The sequence below is a fragment of the Rhipicephalus sanguineus genome, chromosome 2 (assembly GCF_013339695.2).
Source record: "Rhipicephalus sanguineus isolate Rsan-2018 chromosome 2, BIME_Rsan_1.4, whole genome shotgun sequence".
NCBI classification, from domain to species: domain Eukaryota; kingdom Metazoa; phylum Arthropoda; class Arachnida; order Ixodida; family Ixodidae; genus Rhipicephalus; species Rhipicephalus sanguineus.
Genome location: NC_051177.1, coordinates 23,496,580 through 23,512,883, shown reverse-complemented (window position 1 = coordinate 23,512,883; position 16,304 = coordinate 23,496,580). Strand labels below are relative to the sequence as shown.

The 16,304-nt window shown below is 49.5% G+C and overlaps 1 protein-coding gene across 1 annotated transcript in view; it reads left to right on the top strand.

Annotated features, from left to right (window-relative positions):
• The window catches only part of LOC119382530 (cadherin-related tumor suppressor-like), a 130,501-nt gene that overhangs the window by 80,196 nt on the left and 34,001 nt on the right, over positions 1-16,304 (top strand). The window contains 1 exon segment of the mRNA XM_049412155.1: positions 15,715-16,032. Coding sequence (XP_049268112.1) covers positions 15,715-16,032 — 318 coding nt within the window.

Genomic DNA, 16,304 nt, shown 5'->3' with positions numbered 1-16,304 from the left:
TTGTGCGACGCTTATTGCTACGGCATAACTGACACGATATCTTAGCTCATAATATACACTGGAGAAGTCTCGATAATCACGTGAGTTGCCGGATGCTGTGCCCCTTTCATCATCGAGGCCAAGCAAAAGCCCGTGAACAACGGGCGATACACCGCGCGCCACTGCGTGCGAATGAAGCAAGAATGCGACCTAGCTTTCTCGGGAAAAAAGAAGTATAATGGGTTTTTGTCTGCTTATGCATTCCAGCGGGTTTAGTATTTTTCTCAGAGTACTGTCGTTCCAAAAAAAATTGTGTTTATGTTGTTAGAGCAAGGCCTTGGAGTGTCGGGCATATACTGCGGAACGCGCATCGCCTTGCAGTGGACCGACTCTATATATCTCCGAATTGCGAACCGTTTTTCATAGCGTCGTCTCAGCGTGGTGTCCGGGTTTGGGCTGTTAATGGTCCCGAAGGTAATAACGACGAACAAGCCTAAAAACTTTCGGCGCCTCTCCGTCATATCTCCGCTCTCATCTATACCCCGGGTGTGACTAATCAGGGCGCGGCCAGAACAAAAGAGCAACTGCCTGAAAACACAAAAGGGAATAGAAAGGAAAGTAAAAGAGAGGAGGCCCTGATTGACGGGCGAGCGACCGCGCACGTGTAAATGCCTCCGCGACCACCGCCGCCTCCGACTGGGGAGCGAAGGAGACGCGAAAAAGAGAGAAAAGAAGGCAAGCAGCAGCGGCAGCCGGCAGACAGCAATAAAGCAGCGCCGACGGTGCGGGTCGGTGCAACTCGCGGTGCAAACATTCGCCTCGGGGTTCAAGTAAAACGGCAGGAATGGAGGTAAGAGAACGGGGAGGACCCCCCCCCCCTCCGCTGCTGCAGACGCACACACAGGTAGTGTATACATGCTCGCCAAAGAAGCGGCTGATGCCGAAACAGGAAACAGCGGGGTCAAAGGTGGAGCCGGCTGGAAGGCGGGGCGCGCTCACGAAAGGAAACAAGTCATGGCCGCCGCCGACGACGACCAAAAGACGTCGGTGGAGGCGCGGAACGACCGCCGCTGCTGCGTGCCTCCAGGGATTTGTCGCACGAACCTCCGTGTCTCTCCGTGAAAAAAAAAAAAAAAGAAAGAAAGGAAAGAAACGGTGCAGCATTGTCGGAAGTGGTATGGAAGCCTGAGGGCAAGTTGGACACAGCTGGTGGTGACCATATACTCCCTTACGCAGACACTGGCGGAGGGGGTTCATACGTATGATGTTCAACAGTTCTGAGTAGGCGCACGTCCTGTCTTGGCAGTCCGTTATAAAGCCCCAACCACTGGCACGCGTATGCACGCGTATGCACGCGCCTAGGCGTCAAATGCGCCTCTCGGCGTCGGTCGCGGAGGGCTGTACGCGTCCATACGCCTCGAGGCGCGCGGGGTCAAGACGACTTTGATATTTTCGCCTACGTCAAGCCGGTGGCATGATGCAAGCTTCGCGTCCGGGCCTTCAGGTGTCGCCCCCATCGAAACGACGACAGCGCACCGCCGGCAGCGGTAATCGAAACGCCATCTAAGCCTTTTTTTCGCCGATCTTATTTGTAAGACTTCAGGTCAATATGCACAAAAAACCGTTTCTCATTTAATTTTATGCTGTCAGAAGCGTGTATAGCGCGAAGGCTAAAAATATTTGAAAGTGACGCACTTTTGTGGCAGGGCAAACCAGAAAACAGAAGTCACGCCGCACTGGTGGCCGTGAAAGGGACGCGGATATGTTCATATCAGTTACAGACAGTTTGCTGTATACTGTGAACGAAGTGGTGCGACATCTTGAGCAGCAGAAGTGCAGGAACTTTAGCGGTATACCTTTCTTATACCAGCGAAGGCTTCGTGCAGTTGGATCTATTTATCATCCAACGCTGGACAACTTCTGTACTCCGGACATCTGTGGCGGGGCTATGCGTAGTACGTACCTTCTTTGGATATAAACGCTTATGCATGCATGTTATTCGCTGGTATACATGCTAAAACGCCACTTACGTGTCCTTCATTTTGTGTAACCATCGATGCAGTCGCAATAAAATAATTTATTGCAGCAAGTTTGTGTGATCAACGTTGTCATTTCGCTCGGCCTGTATGCGGCAGCACTGCCCTACTAAAGTAAGTATGCAAGATACTTGTGAGTACCTAATGAGTAATTGACTACAGTGTACATTACGGAAACGAGAAAAATTCAGGTAGGGTGGAAAGGGGGCTGCCGGAGCGAGCGTGGGACAGCGGCGACGCAGAAGCAGACGACGACGGCATCGTCTGCTATGCGGAACGCCGGCCGCCATATAAAAGTGCCCTTGTGCGTTTCAAACATATTTCATTTTATACACAGCTATAAAATCTACAAACAATATTCGTAGTTCTTAAAACTAAATTGCATGTGAAAAGTAATAAAAGCTTTTTCTGTTGAGAGCAAGATAATATTTTTAAATGTTTTTGCAACTACCGTTAGAATCCAGACGGCGCTACCATCGCGTCCAAATTCGTCTCCATTGGCTCTATGGACATGTCACTCGCTTGCCTACGTCACCAGTACGGCGCGCCAACCAATCAGAGGCCGGCTTAGGCCGGCGGCGCCAACCAATCAGAGGCCGTGATACTTCTGAGTGCTATGCCTAATGGCCGCCGCTTCGAAGGCACCTCCGAGTGCAGGGCAAGCACGGAAACTACGGTCGCAAACGCTCCTGAGTGACCGCGTCGTCATCCAGTACGTCGACGACACGGCGAACGACCGCGAGTGCTACCAGTGGGACGCTGTTTCGTGCCGAATTCGAGCGACACCCACAAATCCAGCGAATGCTTCCCGGCTGCCCTTGCCCCGGTTTTGAGTGCCATCGTCGACCGAGTGAAAACATCGTACCTACTACTGCGGCATGTCGCTGCTCCTGTGCTCTGATCTGTGTGTATCTGCGCTCGGAACGGGTGTAAACATGCTTCGGAGGGTTGAAGTCCTCAGCGTGAGCCCTCGCCTACCGCGAAGTCAATTCAGAGCGGTGTCGTCTGCATTCAGCCGTCGAGTTCGTGTGAACCAGCTCATCTGAGGAAGTTTGGTTGAGGAAATTGACGGTAGTTGTTTCCGTCGAAAACATAGACACTATATATGACGCCAGAGACTTGGCGTGGCGCTTACGCAGGAGTTTTTAACCGCAGTGTGTTTGTTTTCAACATCGCCATTCGCCTCATCATTGCCGAAAGCGAACATCGCACTTGCCAACGCATTCCGGTGATGTGACAACGTACATGAGGAGGATTTGCGGATTTTACGACGCTGAAACATTGGTTGACTTCGGCGCAAATCGTTTGCGTGTGTTGCCAAGCTAACAACAAGAGCGCGCTTGTTGGTAGCAGTGTGACGTGTTTTCGTGCCGGGTACCAGCGACGCCGACACATTCAGCTGTCGGCGGTCTCATTTAGATTCATGTATAAAATAGAAGCTCGAACGTGCGCGAGTGTGGTGATCGAAAAAGAAAGTTGCATAATTAAGTGCTGCTTGTGTTGCCTGCTATTTCACTTCTTGACTCTTGGTCTGCTTCTCTGCCGTGCAACTACACCTTAGCACATGCCCAGTTGCACATGCCTTGTTTTGCAGGTTTTCTATTCTGACACACATTCTCCCTAGTCTTTTCTGATACTCATAGACGGGAGAATGTGAACAGTGGCGCTTCTCCATCGTTTTACAGTTTACTTAAATATAACACATGTTTCGTTTACAGCTGGACAGCTAATTTGCTAAAAAGCTTGTAAGTGACAAGCACCTCCATTGAAATCTGAGGTGCACAATGACACGATAGTTAGAAGAGAAGAGCATGACATCACACGTATGTGCAGAAGGAATGAAAGTGCAATATTACTGTGCTGCTCTTTGTTTAGAAGGAATTCAAACGGTGCCTCACTGGAACCTCAGACACTTGTGAGACCATTCTAAACTGCGCACATATTTATCTTTTCCTCCAGACTGAATCCAGCTGAAATAATTATTTGATGGTTTCAAATGCCAAATCCTTGGATGTATTGCAAGGACTATTTCATTTCTGTTCAGTTCTTTGTAAATACACTAACTTAGATTATGCATGCACTTAAGCATAATTGAAATATGAAGACATTCATTCAGTTTAGCTGTTAGACAACTTGCCAAAGACTTTTATACAGTGCTCTGGTGCAATCCTATGAGCGAAATCTGTCGCATCGTGAAGTTTCAGGCATGATTTATTATATTAGAGGGTATTTTGACTACTGACGACGTCCAAAGGCCTTCTACACAGTGCTTGGTTCCAATCTTATTACCGATATCTGTCGCATCATGAAGTTTCAGGCACGATTTATTATGTTAGAGGATATTTTGACTACTGACGACGTCCAAAGGCCTTCTACACAGTGCTTGGTTCCAATATTATGACCGATATCTGTCGCATCATGAAGTTTCAGGCACAATTTATTATATTAGAGGGTATTTCGACTACTGACGACGTCCAAAGGCCTTCTACATAGTGCTTGGTTCCAATCTTATGACCGATATCTGTCACATCATGAAGTACCAGGTGTGGTTTGTTGTGCTAGAGGATATTTCGACTACACACAACGTGCAAAAACCAGTGCTCGGTTCCAATCTTATGACCGATATCTGTCGCATCGTGAAGTTTCAGGCATGATTTATTATATTAGAGGGTATTTTGGCTACTGACGACGTCCAAAGGCCTTCTACACAGTGCTTGGTTCCAATCTTATGACCGATATCTGTCACATCATGAAGTACCAGGTGTGGTTTGTTGCGCTAGAGGATATTTCGACTACACACAACGTGCAAAAACCAGTGCTCGGTTCCAATCTTATGGCCGATATCTGTCGCATCGTGAAGTTTCAGGCATGATTTATTATATTAGAGGGTATTTTGACTACTGACGACGTCCAAAGGCCTTCTACACAGTGCTTGGTTCCAATCTTATGACCGATATCTGTCACATCATGAAGTACCAGGTGTGGTTTGTTGCGCTAGAGGATATTTCGACTACACACAACGTGCAAAAACCAGTGCTCGGTTCCAATCTTATGACCGATATCTGTCACATCATGAAGTACCAGGTGTGGTTTGTTGTGCTAGAGGATATTTCGACTACACACAACGTGCAAAAACCAGTGCTCGGTTCCAATCTTATGGCCGATATCTGTCGCATCATGAAATGTCAGGTGTGGTTTGTTGCGATATTTAGACTACAGACAACGTCCAAAAGCCTTCTACACAGTGCACAGCTGCAATCACAATCTTGACATAACCCATTTTTTTGTGCACACTAACATGTTCAAATACAGTTTTTTCTGATATTTACGAACACTGGAATGATGTACCTGGTTCCGTTTGTGAAATGAATGTATCTGATTTTTGGAGGCACTTGTATGATATTAGTGTTCTATTTCTCTCATTTTTTACCCAGTTGCACTCAACAGGTGGCGATATCTGCTTTTGTTGAAGCAGTTATTGCGATATTACTGTATACATTCTTTCCTTTGTATTCATGTACACCACTCCTGCAGTAGCCCTGCATTGGGCTGCAATATTTGAAAATAAATAAATAGACTGTTTAATTATGAACTCGATGCGTATTTTGTGGTGAACAGTGCATATTCATTTATTAGAAAACAAGAAAGTCAGGCCATACTTGCAGTGCTACAGTTTACCTGCATTTTGTTGCTAGACTGGACATAAGTAACTGTGAGTTTCCAGTAATGTTGGTTTCTTGTTTCCATGCTACTGAAAAAAATTTGAGTTAGTATGTATGCTTGCTCCAGGATTCGAACTTCTCAATGTTGGTCCATGTAATAAACTGTAACTCATATTAGGCAGCTAGAATATTAGTCACGGTGACACCCGTGGTACGCGGCAGGGGCGTAGCCAAGGGGGGGGGGGGTTGGGTGGGTTCAACCCCCCCCCCCCCCCGAAATTTTTGAATTTTGCTTGCGCATATATACACGCACACACACAAACGCACGCACGAACATACATAATGTATGGTTGAACCCCCCCCCCCCCCCCGAAAAAAACTTCTGGCTACGCCCCTGGTACGCGGGAAAGCCGTCTTTTTGTTAATGTGAAAAGTATTAGTCGTTATGCGGCGAATTTTTAGGGCACCTCGTTTGGACTTTGCAGCAAACGTCTATTCCCTTTTTTTTTCGTAACTAAAGTACGTGCCAAGAAACGACGTCAAGCCCACCGACGGTGCGGGCGACGCCGCTCCCGTCCGCTTCTTGGAGCAGAACCATTTTCATGAACAGGATGATTATATTCGTGTTGGGCACTAATAGCATGGCCGTGAACAGGCGTCAACAAGGCGATCGCACAAGCGTTGGCGATCTCGCAAACATCGTTGGCTGTGTCCCGTGATGCAGACGTGAACCTAGCAGCGCACGCGCCGATGTCGATTACTTGTGCATACCGTGGTTGTTACTTTGGTCATTGCGATGTTAATTACTTCTTAAATAGTCAAAACAGTGGTGGGTGAAGCACAATCAATATTTTACCGACAGTCTAATTCGCTTCGATTGATAACGCACCGTTCTAGGCTGTACATGGACAGTTTTAAACAAAAAGATCAGGCAACACTGTGCCTCTGCCGAAAGTAGAGTGACCTAGAATAGGGGGAGTGTCCAAAGCGACGCGCGAATACATGGGAGGAGCGAGGGCCTTTTGCGGTGAACTTCCGCGCCGCGGCGCTGCCATGCCGGACCCGTGGGCTTTCTCCGCGACGGAAGCCGCGTCAAAGCGGCGAGCGTCTGCTACGCGCGTGATATTTTGGCCGCTAGTAGCTAAAATTGCGGAAATTTGGGCAATATTTAATACCGCATCACTGCAACATAATACTGCAGCGACTGATCACACAGAGCACGCGTTTGGTGTTGTGAAACGGGGATTTTGTATATATCCTTTCAGCTGGCTTGTCACCGCATTGGTTCACACTTCCGCGGCTGTTTGAGGAACGCATCCTGCGCGCAATTCATCGTGAGAAAAGGCGCTTAACTTACTTTCGTGTGGAATGATGAACGTAAACTTGCTGTAGGAAAGAATAAACTGGAGATAACTAGGAGAACGTAGCACATATGCACGAAGTAACTAGCTCATGCATGCTAACGCGTTTGCACTCTTCATATCCTATCTTTTATTTCGTGCATTCGATTTGTTTTACAAGGCTGCCTCCGGCGCTCTGCTGTTTCAAGCCATTTATTCATGCGAAGCCGAATGTGTCAGTCGGCGTGGCCGCGGTACCAAAAGTAAAAAAATTACTCGCATAACTCGCGTCTCGTTTACTTGGTATACACGAAAATTGGCAGAGGGGCACGAATGTACGTATGCCCAACACGACCAATAGGTCATGGCATACATGCCATGACCTATCGACATGCAACTTGACATGCTTGCCATTTGCGTAACGACTAACAATAATCATATGGTGTGTGGCGCGCAAACCCGTTTCTGTATCCAGAAATATAATTCTGACGATGTGTGGTCTGACGATTTGTTTCCGTCAGGTTATAAAAAACTTGGTGGTCACCAATATCGATGTCAACATTTTAGAGTTACCCATACATTTTGAAGAACTGACCGCATAGGTAAAATGTATGCGAAAAAATTACATGAAAAAAAACATGGTCTCTTATGCATTCGCCTGAGATGACTCGAAAACGAAAGCCATCTTTTTCGTCAGTCGATGCATTGGTCCTCCCTCACCCCTCTCCGAAAGCTTTCTTCTGTAGATAACGTGCTTTCGGACTGCCGACAGGATCGAAAGCATTGCAAGCTTTCTGCACCTCACCTGCTTTTACATTGCCTCTGTGATCGGCCCCCGATCACGGAGGCAATGCAAAGCGACCGTGTCATGTGATGGCGTCATCATATGACGTCACGTTGAATGACGTCATAGTAACGTCGCAAGTTCTGTCGACGTCATCGCGTGATGATATTGTGCATCACTCGTGTTGGCTACGTGGGACGCCGACGGTCAATTTTCGTGTTTGATGAGGCATCTAAGGCTCTACTTTTTGAAAAACAAGACAAATCAAAGTAAATGAAACGATATCAGTGCATCATCGTGTATATGCCTCCCTTCACGTTACGAGCGATCGCCCGAAAACAAACGTGATTCTCAGTTCAGAGCAGCTGATTGCACGCGTCTGCGGGAGAAAAGAAGCTTGCTTTACCCGTCTGGTCATCTCTTTATATTTATTCAAGAGATGAGCAGACTCGCTATTTAAGTACTCCGGAGCTTCAGCACGAAATTGTGGTGGACGCTATATTGAGGTCGTCAGGAAAAAGCGGGAAATTGCGGTCGGGTGCCTTGTTGGCGCGCACTCAACTGCCGCGGAAACAATTGCATTTTATGTAACTACTCGTCCACATCTTTTTGTAAAGTCTCTGAACCGGGCGAACGCTAACCTCCGAGAACCGTGAAAACATCTGAAGTTGAGAATAAGTTGTTTAAAACTGCTTTCATTTCGTATAGTGAAGGCTTGAAGCAATGCACGCACCTCGCGCGAACGTTTCATACTGACGTCAGCGATCCAATGCAAAGTGCATTTTTTGCATTTTTTCTAGCTAGGTACATAAGGGATCTCTGCATTTGAACAATGTTCTGAAGTGAATGAGCTATTACACTTCTATTTGTCGATTTCTTACCGTATTTTCGTTCAGGCAGCTTGTACAGCAAGAATGGGAGCATTTGTAACTTTGTTGCGCGATATCTGGGTAAAGCAACTTCTATATTACGCCTTTTATGCAAAATCTTGTGGAATAAAGTTAGTTTACCTGGCATTGCTTTTGTTTCAAATGTTTGCGCACAGTGAACCTTGTTGTACGCTACCTCAGAAGCAAAAACATAAGCCAACAGCATTGCGGTCGTATGGCCGTCTCTACTCTTTTTTTTTCTTTTTTTTTTTTTGTTTCCCTTGCGTCTTCCCGGTGTGCTCCGTCCATAATAAAGAGCTAGTGGAGGCTAATGAATTGTCGAATAAAGCGGTGTGCGTATGGCTAGCAAAACCAGTGGCGACCATGAGTAAAAAGCCCGTAGTGTGAAGCGGTCACTGCGCGCAAGTATTTCAGCTGACTGCGCGTGCAATTTACTTTTTTTTATTACTCTTAATTCGAGCATGCGTGATGCTATTGCCCGATTACTCGTGCGAATAAGGTTTTTGTTTTCGTTCTTTGCGTGTGCGTGTCCGTTTTGCGCGTTTTTACACACGCACCAACGTTCTCGAACTCTGTGACCGGAACTAGGCCACGCTGATGCCGCTTGACACATGATTTTTTGCATTCTGTTTTTGCCCCAGCACTAGCACAACGCTTAAAGATGGATAAACTCCATTCCGCACCGCATTATAAAAGTTAAGTAGACTTCAAGTGCCCTGTGTGGAAACGCGGCGCAAGGAACTACAGCGCGTAGCAGACGCCCCTCGCTTCCCGCGCGCTTCCCGAGCGCGGAAAGCCCACGGGTCCGGCGCAGCAGCGGCGTGGCGCGGGAGTTCACGGCAAAAGGCCCACGCGGGAGCCGGCGCTTTGGACACTCCCCCTATTCTAGGTCACTCTACCGAAAGCGAGCGTCGGCGCGGTCGACGCTTGCCAGTGGTTGCGCGCCCTTTTCCTCCACGGGGCGCGCCGCGACGCATTTGACGCGTAGGCGCGTGGAACGCGTGCCGGCGCTTGCCAGTGGTTGGTACTTAATGCCCCTTCGGATGTCGCGTCGTCATGCGTAGCTGACACGTTGCTGAGACTGCGTTAATGACGCCGGTCAGTCAAGAACGACCGACTGTATAGCAACGCGAGAGCGTCGAATGAGTTATAGCGCGGTCAGCATCACTGCTTCAAGAAACCATAGCAAATCTCCGCGGAACGCATGTAAGGCTAACATGTGTACCAACGTTGATGTATACCACTGTACGGGCTTTCAGTATTTTGTTTGATAAGTTGTACTATACGCGCAATGAGTCACCTGAGCGTCTGCGGAACTCGATGCGTACGACCAACCTTGAAGCATGCTATACAGGGTGAGTCTTTGGTATTTCGATATGATCAATTGGACCATGTGCGATCACTCACGTGCGCGTCTCGTAGTTAAAGGGGCCCTGCAACAGTTTTCCAACCATCGAATGGCTTCAAAAGAGCTTATTGCCTCACGAATCGACCGCCACAAATGTTGTTTACAATCCTTCAAGTATGAGCGGAGTTACATGGATTTGTCGGACGCTTCAAGCGCTTTTTCTCCCCTCTCGTGCCAGCTAGCGCGCTGAAAGCTACGCGAAGGGGGAAGGGGGGCAAGAAGAAGATGATGATGCAAACTTTATTTGGGTCCAGAGAAGACGCAGGAGAGACCCCGCGCCGCCCGGCTAGTCCCACGTAGGGACCGCCAAAGCGTCCGTTCGTCAGCTCAGCGCGCGTCATAACCTTGCGCACTTTTATTTTTCTTTTCGTCGAACACGCGGCTCACTTTCAGCGCGAGCGTGCGCGCGGGCACGTGGCGCTATCCCGCGGCGGCCGCGGTAACTATGCAGCTCACGATGCTCAAATCAGCCAATGGCCGTGGACTTTGGGTATATGGCGCTGTCATTTGGGTTCATTGCATCATTCGTCGAGAGAAGAGGGAACGATTTCTAGCTGACTTTAAGAATTCATTGCAAATTCCAGATGATGTTTGGCTCGCGTATTCTCAGAAGCCTCGACTACCGATCGGCAGCGTTTTCTGACCATGCTGAAGAAGTGTTGCAGAGCCCCTTTAAATTCGTCGGTAGAAGGACTAATCCTAGCAAGTAGGGATGCAGGTATATACGTTGGCAGTGTCCTGGTTTTTGATTTCCGTAATACAGTACATTTAATTATAGAACCAAGGATGTTCTCGAAAACTATGTTCTTTGATTGTCTGTTATCCAAGTGGTGAAAATTATCAGAAGAAACAGGTACAGTAATTTGCTCACGCCATCTTAGTTCCTGCCCGACTAATTAGCTGGCAGCGACTTGCACGTAGGTAGACAGGCGGGGAGAGAGAGAGAGCACGGTCTGAATGCATTGGTGAAAAAGATATAAAAAGATATAATAAAAGCTGTGCCAACGAAATAAGGGATGCTCAATTGCTGGGACGCTCATGCATGCCTGTTTTCAGCAGGGCGGTATCTGAAGCAGGCTCGATGTAGCTGAGGGACTTTGGTGACAGGGTATTGCACAGATCGTGTTTGATTGCCGTCAAATAAATTAAGGCCATGACCAAAGGCCTTCCAGAGATCTGCAGTTGCTGCTATGTGGAAACGATACCTGGAGCGTCGTAGCCTTATCAGTCAATTTAATATTTTGCCACCCTCCATCGACCATTTTTGTTCCCTATCCCGACGAGGCAATGCCTCACACTCACCGGCGGCTACATTGTTCCGTGTGTAGCAGCACTCGCGGTACTGCACAGTAGTGCTGAGCCATGACATTGTGCGCTTGGCTCATCCCTTCTCTGCTCATAGCGCGTACTTTCTTCGTTTCCAACGAGAGTCGCCGAGGGCTCCAATATGTGCCTACCGCACACGAACGGACACACACGTGTGTACGTATCCCCTCTGGTCAGGTCGTCTCAGACACCTCCGCGTCGGGGTTTGCTTAGCTGCCTAGGTGTGGCACCGCGCCTGGTCGAAGGAACACGCGGCCGTGCCTTTGCAGGGTGCGAGAAGATCCCCGCGAACCGGTCCCCCGCCTGGCTTTAGAACTAGCGACAGAAGCAGCAGGAGGAGTCCGTGTATATGCGCAGAAGCGCTCCCCAACGCCCTTCCTCGCAGTCTTCTGGAGACGAGCTTTCAAGGGCCAAAAGTAGTTGCCCTGCACGAGCGATGGCCCTGTCTCAAAGGCTGCAGCGGTGCAATGAGGCACCGCAAACATGCCAGCCACCCCCGCAGTGTTGCTACATTGTACGTTATACGAGGCGTCCACCAGGTAGCGACGGGAATGACTGGTCATGAGATCCCCGTGGTGGGTGTGGATGGCTTGATGGAAGTGAGCCGCACGTGCGCGCTTGTGAGCAGAGGACAAGCAGGTTTTCGGTACCGCGATCAAGGAGACTCGGATTCGAGATTGCCGACGCAGTTCGGGACAATGGAATATCTTTTGGGATATCTCCGCCTGGTGTCAGCGCCGCTGATGTTCTTGTACAGTTGCCGTGCTGGAACTCTTCGTCCGTATGTATGTAGCCTGCAAATAAGTTGCGTTGAAGGCGGAAATAAATTTCGTTTTCTTTCGCCATATTTCAGAGAGAGCGTTTACCAAGGCTCAGACAACCGGGTAAGGCCAACTAGCTTTGTTAGTTTGCGGTAACAAACAACAAACATTTGCTTGTTACACATGCGGCATAGTGGAGACAACGCCGCGGGCACTGTATGGCTCAGCGCAGGCACCCGTACTTTCAATGTTTCATTTTGGTACCATTAACAATTATAAATCCCCCTTCTCCTTAAGGGGCACTCGCACGAGGGACAAATCCGCGGGGGATACGGGAGGATTGGGTATCACGGGACCGTGATGTCACGGATTAGTGAGTGGGCGCGACCCCCCCCCCCCACCCACCCCCCCGTGCCTCCTCGGAGGACACGGGGACATTTTCCCCGACGGGACAAACGATGCCCCAGCGGTAGAGGATATAGCGGAATTTCGGGCTTTTGTTTGGCCACATTGTTGCACTTGCTCCTGCAGTATTCTAGGGACAGTACCTGCAGAGAGCGGCAATGGGTGTCCAGTCTGCAGCTCGTCGTCAGCAGCTGGTGAATGGCTTGTACCGCCCACTAGTCTCCCCAAGGTCTCCTCTCAGTTCGCCTCGTCCGTGTGAGTGGGGGACATTTGTGGGGAATTCTCCACGCGAGTTGACGTCACTAGGCTTCGCCTTTAACCCCCGCAGTAGCGTAGCCAAGGGGGAGGGGGGGGGGCACACCAGGCCCGTGCCCCTCCCCCTGAAATTTTTTTCCCCATGGGATGCAGAGCACGAAATGACACTCGACCCCACTAATCTGCCCAGACCCAATGTCGGATTAAGGAGGTGCGCCCCCCCCCCCAAAAAAAAAAAATTCTGCCGGATCTCGTAATAAAGTTTATTCACTCACTCACCCACTCTGCCCACGCCACTGATCCCCCGAGGATCGTGCACAGCATGACGTGGACATGACCACACTTCTATCCTCTTTTCCGCCACAGTAGATCCCTTATTTTCTCATTCTCGCCATCCAGCTATCCGGTGGATCAGGAGATTGTCTCCAAACGAAATCACAATGGTGCGATACGCGCGTGGTATGGTTCTCGGCTTTTGTACAACCAAGAACAGCTAAGGTCTCCTGGAGCAATAAACAGGAGAGGACGAGGAGTGTCCACAAGGGGACTCATTGCTGGTGCTTCCGAAGGCAGCGTTTTGTCAGCGAATGAGGCCGGTTCGCCGTGCACAAATGGTTTAGAAGCTTAGTGTTGGGAGGGAAAGTCGTCGTCGGTGAGATGGGAAGAGCTCGTGTAGACGGTAGGGGGGGAAGACAATCACTCTCACGTGCGAGCGTTTGCCGATGATGATGGATGAAAGCCAAGGGGGTGGTGGCCCGCGTCCGACGACTCCTTCCACCGTGCGCCTAAAAACGAAAGAATGAAAAGCGGCACCCGGAGCGAGCGATGAGATAAGAAAAGAAAATGGCTGCGGAGGAGAGAAGCCGTGGGAGGAAGCGCTCTCGTGACCGGCGAGAATCAGGGTCGGCTTATTGTGCTACCGGTACAGGATCGATCGCTTCGCCGAACGGCCGAAGGAGAGGGCAATGAGCGCCGCTGCACGGAGCCTTCCTTTCCCGCATTTTTTCAGCAAATACGAGCAAAAAAACGAATAAACAAACAAACGAAGCCTGCATTTTGTTGCGGGAAGCGAGCAACGAAGTCCTCCTCGCGCTTCAGGGAAGAATGCGTCGTGCCGAGCGATAAAGGCGACAAGGACTAGCATTGCATAACGCGCCATACAACATATCTGGCTAGCGAGATAGATAACCAAAGTGGCGCCACTCTCAGAGGCCATGCGCCGTCCCGCACACTGGTGCATCACCAGTCGTTCCCGGAACACGGTTACCAAACGAAGGGGCAACTAGCGTCCTCGGAACCCCGCTTCAAGAAATATTTTCCCCCTTTTCTTTGCAAGAATGACCGCCTCTCATAAGAAAAAGAAAAAGAGGCGCGCGAGCGGCCGCCCGACTGGAAAAGCGTGCACCGCATTCGTGCGCGCGCTTGAGCGAATGGAGCACGCTATATAGGGGCCGCGTGGCAACGCGTATCATATGGCGCGCCGTAACTGCGCGGTTCGCGGAATACGTGGAGTACGGCTCTAGGTGAATCTCTCTCTCTCTCCTTTGTTGCTTTTCTTTTTGTGCTTGCGTTATCGAACGCCGGGCGTGCCGTCGTGCGCAGTGTGCTTCGGGGCGAAGGTTAATTGCCCCGCGTGAGTGCCGTCGGCCGGTGGTGGCGCACCACACGGCTGCTCGATTAAACAAATGTACAAGACATTCAGTTTAGTTTGGTAAGTTACTCGCGAGGAGCTTGGCGCTTCACCGAGCTCGGGTGCGGCAGTAATAAGCAAAAAATAACGCACGAATGAATGGCAGGTGGTAGAGATCAATAGAAAGTTAGCAACCAAATACAGGGTAAATAGACAATCAGGAGTCGTCAAAAAGGAAGTGAGAGAAACAAGGTCGGTAAGAATTGGATGCGACGGATGGAAACAAAAGAAAACCATGTTGATTTGCGAATGCTACAGAAATGAACCAGAAGGCAAAAATCTGTGTATGATAACACAAAGGGCACCACCTTTGGTGTTGGAGGCCCGAGCTGACTGCCTGAGTACAAAAACATACGCGAGAAAATATTCGTAACAGTATAAGACATGCGTCTGCGGCAACAGCACATGGCTTATCATGCAGTACGGAAAGTACTCATCACGTTGTTATAGAATGCGAGGATATTTGTTCAGCAAGAACCGTTGAGGGCGTCCACCATTCAGAGGCGCTAGGATTGAAAGCCGATGGAAACACTAACTGGTGAGCGCTCGAGATGTACCAGCAAGGGACGTTTGGAATGTCGGCGAAAAAAAAAATCATATAAGCAGTGTAGTTACAGGCGTGTGTAACAGTGCAGTTTTGTAGAGATTCGAATGAAGAAATTTGTAGTCAGAATGCGAGACTGCAATAGACGTAGCAAAACCTGATTGGAACAGATCGACAAGCTAGGTTTGTCGACGCCTGTTTCAAAGGTGAATCCATTAAAGTTCATAACTACCAGGGGCGTAGCCAGAAATTTTTTTCGGGGGGGGGTTCAACCATACTTTATGTATGTTCGTGCGTGCGTTTGTATGTGTGCATGCCTATATACGCAAGCAAAACTGAAAAATTTCGGGGGGGGTTTGAACCCCCCCAACCCCCCCCTTGGCTACGCCCCTGATAACTACGTCTGAAATTAATTTTGTGACCTGCATTCAATGATAAGTGTATGAGCGTTATTGCATCTCACTGCTATCAGATTGCGGCTGCAATGAAGCGCGCAACCTCGCGCACCAAAGCTGTGGGCATTACCGTCACAGTTTCTACAGTCACGATGTTTAAAGTTGGCACCCGTAACATTTGGCGTGAAATTATTCATAGCGCACTGATCCCAGTTTTCGCTCATTTCTGTGCTGTGCAGGTGACAGTGACCGTGCTGGACCGCAACGACAGTCCGCCGCGGTTCCAGAACGGTCCGTACGTGCTGTCGCTCTCCGAAGACACCCCCGTGGGCACCACGGTGACGGTGCTCGAAGCGCACGATCCCGACCTGGAAGGCAGTGTTCGCTTCGGCATCGCCGGTCAGCTGGAAGACACCGGTGGCCGTTTCGAAGTGGACCCTCTGAGCGGCGCCCTAGTTCTGGCAGAACCACTCGACCGGGAGCTGCAGGCCCAGCATCAGTTCCACGTAACCGCCACTGATGGAGTCCAGTCACAGGAAGCCTTGGTCACCATCGAGGCAAGTCCAGCCATAATAAGTGGCTAGGTTTATTACTGGGGCTATAGAAATAACAAAAAAATTGGGGGACGCTTAAGGTTCGCCTTTAGGAGTTGAATGCGATAGCGATATCCTGCCCCTAGTGCGTACTTCGACCACTTAGTGCATACTTCTTACGAGCAATTCAGATTGTACATTATTGCAATGTCATTGACAAAGTACAAGGTGGTCGCATGCCGCAGCACGCCGAGCTTTGGTGTCTGCCTTCTCTGCCTCCGTCTTGCGTGGCCGCC